Source organism: Pseudonaja textilis, chromosome 2 (assembly GCF_049901715.1).
Source record: "Pseudonaja textilis isolate UNSWEBS1 chromosome 2, rPseTex1.2, whole genome shotgun sequence".
In the NCBI taxonomy this organism is placed as follows: Eukaryota; Metazoa; Chordata; class Lepidosauria; order Squamata; family Elapidae; genus Pseudonaja; species Pseudonaja textilis.
The window spans coordinates 121,633,154-121,645,073 of record NC_141991.1 but is presented as its reverse complement, the minus strand read 5'-3'; the positions used below and the strand labels follow the sequence as shown (position 1 = coordinate 121,645,073).

The 11,920-nt window shown below is 40.2% G+C and overlaps 1 protein-coding gene across 1 annotated transcript; it reads right to left on the bottom strand.

The window, feature by feature from the left end:
* Positions 1-1,940: 1,940 nt before the first annotated feature.
* LOC113454718 (tubulin alpha-1C chain-like) lies at positions 1,941-11,529 on the bottom strand. The gene is made up of 4 exons (XM_087925106.1): positions 11,287-11,529; positions 6,339-6,561; positions 3,939-4,087; positions 1,941-3,022 (listed from the first exon to the last, which is right to left on the bottom strand). Exons 1-4 carry the CDS (start codon positions 11,287-11,289, stop codon positions 2,045-2,047), a joined length of 1,353 nt encoding a protein of 450 aa, XP_087781232.1. The 5' UTR covers positions 11,290-11,529; the 3' UTR covers positions 1,941-2,044.
* Positions 11,530-11,920: the final 391 nt, after the last annotated feature.

The following is an 11,920-nucleotide window of genomic DNA, read 5'->3' as shown; positions in this document are numbered from 1 at the left end:
GGAAACTTGGTAACAAAATAACAGAACCCCAGGAAGAGAAAATGGAAAAAAGAAGCAAGTAGAAACAGCCTTGGATTATTTGGATTACTTGGTTTTTGCATCTAGATGACTAAAATTAACTGGGTGGTTGTTTAAAAGTGTTTAAAATGGTATCACTCTTAGAAGAACTGAAAATGGAACTTTAAAAATGGAAAGAAGATGCACAAGAAGGGAGAAGTTCTTTTGGCTTTGTGTTTCAATTCTTAGAAATGGAGAACTGGAACTATGAGAAGCAACAAGAAACGCTTGCAGAACAAGAAGATTGGGACAAAGAAGAAGCCATTTTAATGATCAAATAATTTTAAGTGGGGGGGGAAAAAAGAAAAGGGGAAAAAGAGAATGCAAGGTTTAAGATTAGAAAAAACAACCAAAAAGAAGAAGAATTTGAAAGATAAGTATAATATTAGAAAGCAACAGAAGAAAGGATTACAGATGAAAGAGTTAGAAGTAGAGAGAGGAGGAGGTAAAAAGGGGAGGGAGAAGAAGAAAGAAGAGGGGGAAGAAGGCAAGGAAAAGAAGTTGTAAAAGACAGAAACAAGAAATGGAGAAACAGGGAAAAGATATAAGGATTGTAACCATAAGTTTGTTTAGAGATAATGGGTGAAAATTTAATTGTAAAAGGGATTCTGCAAAGGTACATAAGATAGCTTTGTTATATAACAAATAGAAATAACTTTAGAAAATATGATGACGGATAAAATATTTATTGTAATGCAGTGAGATGATTCTTAATAAATGAATTAAAATGATTGAGAGAATTAAAAGGGAACATTTTTAATTATTAGTAATGATTTATAAAAATATAAGTGAAAAATATGGGGAAAAAAAGAATTAACTATGGAAAGTTTATAAGTGTTCCCAAGGAGGTATGATATTCAATTGAAAATAAATGTTAAAGGTGTTAAAATTTTAATGCATATTAATGATAGAATTGAATTGGAATGGAATGTGTTTTATTTACATATAATTTTCTCTTTTTAAGAATATAGTATCTATTTTAAGAATGTACCAAGCAGAATTTGATTGGAAGTTATGTATTATATTGAATGCTATAATCTTAAAGCTATACATTGAAGCTTAAATAAGAGCTTGGATGGATAAAATTAAAGGATATAAAGGTGTCATACTCTAATTGGTAACTACAGGGAAAAATTTGCTTAATTAAAAAAAATGTGAAATTGTAACAGGACAGATAAAAGTATAAATATAATGATTTGAATTGAGATAATTAAAACAAAGTTGAGAAAATTAGAAGAGGGGGAAAAACTATGTAGAAAATATAAAATGGTAATAAGATATGGAATAGAATATAAAAATGAGCATGAAATTGAATTTTGTGTCTGTATGAAGAAGTGATAACCTGAGACCATGCTATTTTCAAAAAAGATGTTTTATTTGTATTTTGTTTTTGTGAAAACCCAAATAAAATTTTCAAAAAACAAAAAAACAGAAAGTAAACTATGCTAAAGAGGGGGAAATAAAATAAAATAAAAACATTTTTTCTCCTGCCTGGAAGTACAAAGGACCTTCAGCCTGTCCTTATAAAGGACCAGCTCCTCTCATTCCAGATATCCACTCTCCCTTACCTACTTAAAGCAAAACCAGGAATTCCTAATTTCCCTCTCTACAGAATTTTAAGGGGAATCACAAAACAATGTTCAGGATGGCATTTGGGGAGAACTGAAGGTTTTTGCAGTGAGGGCACAGTGGCTCAAGGTCCCTGAGTCGCTACATTTACACTCTTCACTTGACTGTACATTTTTAATGTACTCTTGCTGCGTAACCATTCACGCTTTGCCAAGCTAACAGCCCATACCCTTTATTCATTTAACAAATGCGCTCCCAGCTGACATCAGAACACTGGAAAGGGCAGCGTTTGTTTTCTAAAGAAACAAAACTGCTTTCAGCTGAAACAGACTTTTAATAAGCTTTTCACACAATAGACAGTCATATGAATACAGAAGGCGGCAGGGGTGATGAATGGAAAAAATAACACAATGAAAAATCAATATTCTTCTTCCTCCTCATCTTCCCCATCAGCGCTATCGGCCCCGACCTCTTCGTAATCCTTCTCCAGAGCAGCCATGTCTTCCCGAGCCTCTGAGAATTCCCCTTCTTCCATCCCTTCCCCAACGTACCAGTGGACAAAGGCACGCTTGGCATACATCAGATCAAACTTATGGTCCAGGCGGGCCCAGGCCTCAGCAATGGCTGTGGTGTTGCTCAGCATGCAGACAGCACGCTGCACCTTGGCCAGGTCGCCTCCGGGGACCACGGTTGGGGGCTGGTAGTTGATACCAACCTTGAAACCGGTGGGACACCAGTCCACGAACTGGATGCTGCGTTTGGTCTTAATGGCGGCAATAGCAGTATTGACATCTTTGGGAACAACGTCGCCACGGTACAACAGGCAGCAGGCCATGTATTTACCGTGACGAGGGTCGCATTTCACCATCTGATTAGCTGGCTCAAAGCAAGCATTAGTGATCTCTGCTACAGTCAACTGCTCATGGTAGGCTTTTTCAGCAGAGATGACTGGTGCATAGGTCGCCAGAGGGAAATGGATTCTGGGGTAGGGCACCAAGTTGGTCTGGAATTCTGTCAGATCTACATTCAGGGCACCATCAAATCGCAGGGAAGCTGTGATGGAGGACACGATCTGACTGATAAGGCGGTTGAGGTTGGTGTAGGTGGGGCGCTCGATGTCAAGGTTCCGTTGGCAAATGTCATAAGTGGCTTCGTTGTCTACCATGAAGGCACAATCGGAGTGGTCCAGGGTGGTATGGGTGGTCAGGATGGAGTTGTAGGGCTCAACGACCGCTGTGGATACTTGGGGAGCTGGGTAGATGGAGAACTCCAGCTTGGACTTCTTGCCATAGTCAACGGACAGGCGCTCCATCAGCAAGGATGTAAAGCCAGAGCCAGTACCACCACCAAAACTGTGGAAGACCAGAAAACCCTGGAGACCTGTGCACTGGTCGGCCTGTTGGAAAAAGCAAAGTGGATTCAGTGTCAATTTTAAGAACCAGATTTTTTTCTTGTTGATTTTCAAGAAAATGCTTTATTAACACTCAAGAAAATACTAGAAGAAATTCAATCCCCTTCAGTTGTTTGAGAATATCCTGTAACTTCCAAATAATTGTAGAGTATACCATCCAGCCTTCCAGATGATGGTGAATGCCAATTTCTACAGCCCTTGCCTTTATCATGAATGACAGCAACTTAAATTCAACATTTAGAAGGCTGCTTGGGAATTGTCTTTCCTTCTCATTTGCTTCCTGGTAATAAAAGTCTTGATAGTTCTCCTCTACATCATTCCTGATCTAAGATGTAATTCTTTTCATTCTTTTGGTGACTCAGATGGTCAACCTCTTAAAAAAAATGATTTAAGCCACTGTTTGCTAAACTTGCAAACCATTGACAACTCATGATGCAAAAGCATTGGTTTAGAAATCGAAAACTAGGTTCAAACATAACTATACCAAAAATAAACCCACATTTTATGACTTACCCAAAGTTCAAATCCAGCTACTGTCAAACTAATTTCCCATAAATTTGTTCCAAATACCTTAAGGCAGAGGTGTCAAACTATTTCATTGAGGACCACTTCAGGGGACTGGGGTGGGCGTGGCCAGCATGACATCACTTGTGTTTGGGGGGTGCCTGTGGTGGCCTGAGTACTCTGCTATTGAAAATGGGCACCTGAGCTCTGTTTTTGTCTGCAAGGGCCTCCTCAGGGGTGGGATTCTGCTATAGAACTGGTTGTTACAATTCTCCGCAATTCAGCAGAACCGGCAAATCATGTCACTGGCATGATTATTTTTAAAACTCTGCATCTCCACAGTTCTTTATTTCACATTTCCAAACTGAGGGCTCCTTCAGCAGCAGAAATCACCCACCAATTTCCTAATCCTGTCAAGGACCAAGTCAATGATCTCTTTGCCAATCGTGTAATGCCCTCTGGCATAGTTGTTAGCGGCATCTTCTTTGCCAGTGATCAGTTGCTCAGGGTGGAATAGCTGGCGGTAAGTACCAGTGCGCACTTCATCTGTGAAAAGAATTAATGAAAAAGGTATTTATTTTGTTGTGACATTGTGATCAAAAACCCAAGATATGTTTCTTCAAAAATGTATTACTGAGAAAGCTTTCAGAGAGATTTTGTCTTCAGAAGAATTTAACTTCTGGGGTAAACTAAGAGATGGCACTGAGATGGTTGCAGAGGACAAGAATCCAGAATGAAAAAGAGTTGTGAAAGTGGCCATGTCTTTCTGCAAGAGGCACCTTAAATAAAGGCACCTTAAATATTAATTTCAGTGTATTCCAATTGCTCTCAGTTGCATTATTCAACTGCACAACTCTTCTTGATTCTGAATCTTTGTCCTCTGTTTCACTCCATTAATTCACTTAATGACCATCACAAAAAAATGTACAATCAAGTCAGTTACATGATGACTTCCTTTACAACCACAACTTATGACCATAATGAGCAGACTCCATTACAGTCAAGTTGAGGACAACTTGTAGTCTTTGTTGTGGTTAGGTGGCAGCAGGTGCAGAGGGCTGAGGAAAGTGATGATTCTGATGAGGGGCCAGGACCATCAGGGAGTGGACTGCTGCCTTCAGGGATTGTGGAGGCTGGCAGCAGTGACAAGGAGGTTCCCAAGGAGCCTGTGCCAAGCGCACGTGAGCGCAGGATGATTCATAGAAGAGAACAGTTGGAGCAGCACAGCAACTCGGGAGTAAGGATACAACGTAATGGCCCCTCCCTCCAGGGAATATAAACCTGATTTCAAAAGATTTTTGCTCTTGCAGAAAGCAAAAACATTCTAAGGACTCAGCCTTGTGTGTGGAGACTCCGGCTTATCTGAAGAATACTGTCAAGGCTTTTCTGGTTGGACTAATTGGCTGCAAGCCATCTTTTGTCTGCAAAGAAGTTATTTGTAGATTAAAGCCGAGAAGGTTTGAGTTGCTGCATTTGTTCGAGATTTTATTGCTGGTAACAGGGTTGGGTCAGAACAGACTTATGGGAAAATACAACATTTAAATTTTTATTATACAGTATTATTGTTCACAATACAGAATCTCCTTTGGGAGATGATGGGCAGCTAAATAAATATGATAAAGTATTGAACTATATGGCAATGTTTTAGAATCTGAGTGTTTATCAGGAATTATGGTTTTATTGAACATGGGAAATGGGTAAAAGAATATTGAGAAATTGGAGGTCTGGTATTATGACAGATATTAAGAAATGGCTGCAAGAAGTGTGTGATATGTTTTGAAAAAAAAACAATAGTTTCTACTAATCAGATGCAGCAGTAAATGTTATTATATTTATAAGAAGAACATCCAGATTCAGATACAGTTTTGTTCCATACAGTATCAAGCTTGTGAACTCTCAAGCTTACTCTTTCTACTATGTATTCAAGATGGACAGTGAGATATATATATGTGTGTGTGTGTTCTTAAGTTTTCGCGGGTATTTATATGTATGGTATTCTACTTTGTTCGGGTATTTTCCCACGTCATTATAGTTGTGCTTTTAAAGTTGTAGCAACGTTTCTCACAGACGAACACAATACAGAAGCCTGATGATGGCAGATGAGATTCTGCTGAAACGTTGCTACAACTTTAAAAGCACAACTAATGACGTGGGAAAATACCCGAACAAAGCTGAATAACATGCATACATACATACATACATGACAATAAAGATAATATAGAGGTATATTTATTAGTAAATCAGCAAGTACTAAAAGTATAAAATATAACATGTTTAGTTTTCCTTTATTACTTTGTCTGGGTTTGTCCCTTTTCTAATTTGATTTGGTTTCTATTAATTTTTTTTCTTTTTGATATTTATGTATGTTAAGAATATTAAATTAAAAAGTCATGATTGAATAGGTTAAAAATTCATATTAGCACAAATTAATTCCTTATACCAAAAGAAAAATCCATCATATATCCACTCAAAAAATTCAACAGAGTCTATCCAGATATGTCATAATGTTCTTCAGCAGGGATCTCCTGCTCTTGGCAACTTTAAGACTTGTGGACTTCAACTCCCAGAATTCCCCAGCCAGCATGGGTCCACAAGTCTTAAAGTTGTCAAGTTTGAAGACCCCTGTTCTTCAGGATCTAAACCCGATTTGGTGTTTTTTTTAACTTACTTTCCCTTACTTGAAATGCAAGGCACTGGATCTCCGACTTGAACTAGAAATGTTTGTTTTTCTATGAACCTCTAACCTTCCTGGCCACTGAGTATTTCTAAAATGTTAATCTTACTGAAAGTAGCTCACCAATCACCGTTGGCTCCAAGTCTACGAACACAGCCCTGGGGACGTGTTTGCCAGCTCCAGTCTCACTGAAGAAGGTGTTGAAGGAGTCATCTCCTCCCCCAATGGTCTTATCGCTGGGCATCTGCCCATCTGGCTGGATGCCATGTTCAAGGCAGTAGAGCTCCCAGCAGGCATTGCCAATTTGGACACCGGCTTGGCCAACGTGGATGGAGATGCACTCACGCTGTGGAAAGAAACCACTTCCGTTGTATTTATTCTAGAACAAGTAAATCACAACTAGCAATTGGCTGCAATGATTAAACCACTCACCAGTTGCGGAAAGTCCCAACTAGCAATAAATAATCATCTGTTTTCATGCAACATGAAGCATGAGCTATTAACAAGACTTAAGGGCATGGCTGTGCTAGAAATTATTAGCTTTGTCTGCCTCTGTCTGGATGAAGTCAAAGTGCAGCTATGGCTGAAACTTTTATGCAAGTCAATGCTAACTTCTTCTTCTTGTGCTCGATCGGTCATCAGACATTGGCAATCATATTGGCGATCCTATTTTTATCAATGGCTGCACAAAAAACTGCTGTTTTGTCCAAACCAGCTCCCTTAGATTTTGAAGCCATGTTGTTCTTTTTCTGGGTGGACCTCATTTGCCTTACATCTTTCCTTGGAGAATTAAGTGAAGTATACTGCATTTTTCTGGGTGTCGCAACACATGTCCGAAATATTCTAACTTTTGCTTTTTCATGGTTTTGAATTGATGATTTCCCTGGTCTTTCCTAGGTGGCTTATCACCTCTTTTCCCATTTCAATCACTTCCCATCTCAATGCTAACAACTACCTAATCTTAATTTGGCATTTTGTTAAAAGCTGCCAATGCATTAACTGTGAGGTTGAGCTCCAGTTTATTTTTCAACAATAGCTGAAAAGCACAGAAACCAATATGCAAATACACGTCATTGGGCAAGAAAGACTAAAAGTGCCATTAGCATCATTTTTAAAAAGGTGCAGCATCTGAAAGTATCCGCTCTTTATGACATACTTTTTGGGGAGTTGCAGCTACATCAGCTACATTCATCAACTACATTAAATATGGGAGCTGCAAACACTTTAGATTTGATCTCCCAAAGATGCTTTCCTGCATGCAAGAGGGCAAAATATAATACCTGTTCAATGGACCTTGCAGTAGCTGTATCTTTTTCTAGAATCACATGGCTGGCCTTCATAGCTGCTACATAATTCTACAAAATGACCAACTGCTTTAATCGAATGCTTCAATCCTTATCCTGTATACTCCAAACACTTTTTTGAACCTGAATGTGAAGCACTGCCTAGCAAGTGTTATCCTGAGATGCAATTATATGCAGAATATAGAAGCTTTCATGGAGTAGAGTCTTCCCGCCTAAACATATTAGTCATTTCAGGCAAGCAATTTAATTATCTTATCTTTCAGCACTAAAAAAGAGTAGAAGAGAACAGCCTGAGAATTAAAATAGCCTTCTCCAACTTAACCATTTCCAGATGACTTATACTGCAGCTCCCAGTATTCCCCGCCAACATGGGTACTGGTGATGTTGGGTGCAGATGATTGGAAGCTGTGGCCCAAATTTATTTTTAAAATATTTATTTATTAAATTTCTATGCTGCCCATCTTCCCTACTAGGTGATTCTTCAAGAGCTTGATCAATTCAGAAAATCATGCTCAGAATTTTAGTATTAAAGAGTGTCAAATGTTAGCCCAAAATCTCTAATAGCTGGATTGACATTACACCCAAACGGTAGAGTTCTGAAGCTGCTTCAGATTTTAAAAATATGAACACACACTGCAACTTATTTCCTTCCTGTTGCAGGTAAATGCTAGCTGTTTGTTTGTAAGAGCACCATGAAACATCTTGAATTCTTATTCTAAAAATTGTGCCATCTTCCTAGAAGGCTTGGTGTGAGATCAGTGGAGATAATACAGTAAAAACTCTGAAGTAAAAGTATTTCAGAATTCATATTTATCTAGAAACATGAAACTGAACCAATAATGTTTGGAATATGATTTCATTTGATGTAGTCTATACTATTTACAAATAGATGGCACATATTGTAGAATTTAGAATTACGGTGAGCCTTAAAAAAAACAGCCAACCATCAGCAAACAGCACTTTATCTTAAACCCTAACCTAAGCACCACATTCTTGCCTAAACTTAACATTTAAAAATTATCTCTCAGATGAAGTATTTGAACAATGTCAATTTAAATTATGCATCTTCTACAAACTCTCCTCACCATTGTAGGGTATCCAATGGTGCCCTGCAGCCCTGACTTGATTTGGCCTGGACATCATATATGCAACAGATCCATTCAGAAATTCTGCTCTTCCTGTTTGTAACTGGCTTTCTTCAATGCTCTCAAAACCTTTTACAGCAAGTAGCCAAGTCACATATCTTCAAGGTGAGTCTTGGCCACTTACATTTTATAATACTTTAAGATTAAGATTATGGTGTTTAAGGAAGCCTTTTAAAATGTGGCTTGAAATGCTAATGCTGGTCATTTTGCAATATTGTGACTTCCTGTTTTTATTGTTTTCCGTGCCTGCTATAGAAAAGTATCACTTAGGAAAGGGTTTTTTTTAATTATTAGTAGACACACTCAAAAATATTGGAAAAGCAGTGCAGATTATTTAACAGGATTTGAAACTTCACTTTCCTTCATATGCTAATGTCTCCCTTTTCCCTGGAAAATGACTCAACAGGTATCTATGAAAAATGAAGACAAAGAAGATGAGTCACAAGACTGAAGCATCAAGTCATATCCTGCTCCTAAAAGCAAGATAAAGTTCCTCTATTAGGCCACCTCCTGCTGGTAGCTTTTCAAAAGGAGAAACAGTCATCTTTTCTCTGTGCTGTACAAATCCTGGAAGATTTGGGCAAGAGTTGCCCATCCATTTCATAGAAAGAATAAGGTGAGAATAGAGGAGCTTGCTCACAATTTTAGAGCTTTTCACATGAGTAATTACCAATATTACAGCATTCAAGACTTCGTTGAATGAAATATCCTTCAGGGTCCAGTTCCAAGTGGGGAAAAAGACACTGGATTCATGGAGGTTGCTTGGAAAGATGCTTTATTGATGGACAGGTTCACATGCCTTGGATGAAGGGACAAAATGCCGAGAGTCCCTTGGTTTTATGTCCCCTGTTGGGATTTGAATTTGAGCTTGTATTCTGATTGGTTGTCAGACTCCCATGGGGCCATGCAGGGGCAACTCTGTAGGCTGTCCTGAGTTCTAGACTTGGTTGAGCCTTGTTGGATGATGTAATTAAAGGGCTTTGGGCAATTCCTATTATGGCTCTACCTGGAGGAGATAGATCTTTGTTATGTAGAATAGGCTGGCCCAGGCCTTAATGGAACATCAGCAAAGGTAGGGGGGCTGACTTTCTGGCTCTCTTGAGTTTCTACTTCTCTTTTAGGGGAAATAGTCTGCTCTTTAATATATCCTAAAATATTTCATTTTCCTAGGAAGGGGGTGGGTTTTAACAATTTGATACTGATAAAAGAATATTTGTAGCTGTTCTGACCCCAACCCTTTTCCAATTAAAAAAAAACCACGAACCAAAGGGAACAGAAACCTTTTAATGATTCTTAGGAATCCCTGGTTAAAAGGTTGTTGCAAAGCCTGGCCAAAACTGTGGGGGCTGCCAAGAACAACAGATAAGGTTACTTACAAATATTTTACAACACAAGTGTCTTCAAATACCCAACTAAGATACTGCAATGTTCATGAGGCTCGAGTTTCAAAACCTCTTTGCTTCCTGCAAAGAATATCCCATTCACAGCTGGCTTTTATCTTCTTGAAGGAGGGGCCATTACCTTCCAGCCTTACTCTCGAGTCAGCCATGTTGCTGCAGCTGCTTTTTCCTGCAAGCAGTGCTGTGCACACACGCACTTGGCACAGGATCCTCAGGAACCTCCTCATCACTGCTGCCAGCCCCCACAATCTCTGAAGGCAGCAGTCCACTCCCTTAATGGTCCTGGCCCCTCATCTGAATCCTCGCTCTCTTCAGCCATCCATACCAACTGCTACGCAACAGTAGCTGGGGTGGGAATGAGGTCATTGGTGCTCTGAGCTCAGCTGTTTCCTTACAAAGTTTCATCATTACCCCAAACTAGGTAACTTAGATGTTACCTAGTTTGGGAAATGAAACCTCTGAAAGAAATCCACCAAGCTCAGAAAGCACCAACGGATCCCTCATTCAAAACTGTCCAATACAGCTCAGCCTGTACTTATCAGCTCCAAACCTCCAACTGCTTATCTCTAAATATCAGGGATGATTTACTGCTCTCTTGAAGCAGCCTATAGCAACCTGCAAACCAACGATAGAGCTCAACTCTTGCAGCCACGGAAATCTGTGAAGCCGAGAGGCGCAAGAAAGGAAAGACTTCGAGAGGATGCCATGCCCCAACGAAGTGGGATGGAGTTAGGCAACCGGCCCACGGACTCCCCGCCTCCTGATGGGCGAAACACCCTGCAGGAAACGTCCCAACAGCTCCATCCATCCATCCATCCATGCGGGCGGTCGTGTGTGGTACTACCAGCCGGAGCCAGGGGCCGCTTCTTTCTACCGACCAGAACTGGGATCTCGGAGTTGAACGGAGTCTCCCGCGGGGTGGGGGAAAGAAAGTGAAAGGCGTAGTAGCGCTACTTCGGAGAAACAAGCCAGGACGAAGTTTCCCTTTATCGCTCCCCGCACTTTATCCGTAACTGTGGAAAAAAAGCCCTTTAGGTCCATTCTGACTCCTTCCTTCCTCCACGGGTCGCGGGAGCCGGACAGGGCCCCACTTGGACGATTACATTTCTCCCCCGACTTCACTTTCACTGCCCCCAAATCACCCGAAGTCGGAAAAGTTTTCCCTTCCGATTAGATGTCAACAAAAAAATAAATAAATTCGGAGGATCCTTTGTTCACTTACCATGTTTCGTGGGAACCGGGATTCCGAGTGGGGGGGAGCACCTCCAACAAACGGGTCGAGACTCTTCCTCACTAATCGACCCGTTTAGGAAGCCGCCAAGTGAGCCAAAACTTCTTTTGGGCTAAAGCAAACTCGGGCGGGGCATTTTATAGCGTTTGGGCGTGTCCAAACGCTATAAAATGGTTGAAGTGGAAGGTAACGAGGGAAGCAGGTTTTACTCTCCTTTGCTCGCCCGTCAGCTGCCGCCTAATTGGCAGGCTCGAATGTCCCGAAACCTGAACGGAATGACATGCGCAGGATAGAATGGGGGGGAGGGGGATAAAAGCTGTAAGAGCTGAATTCATTTCATTACTACCGTCCATGTCCTAATGTCCCTTTTTATTTGTACCCATTTCATGTCGTCCTAATCATGTTCTAATTATATGTTATCTAATACATGCTTGACCAAATAAAATATATAAAATATAAACATATATAAAAATATATAATATTAAACCTATTGTGTGCAAGGGGGCAGCCCTGCCTACCCTTTTGGAATGGAAGTGGAAGCAATAATTTGGCCCTGAAAATAGAGGGGCTGAAGTTCACAGCCTCTCCCTTCCCTGTCTGTGAGGAAAACCCACACTGGCCATTG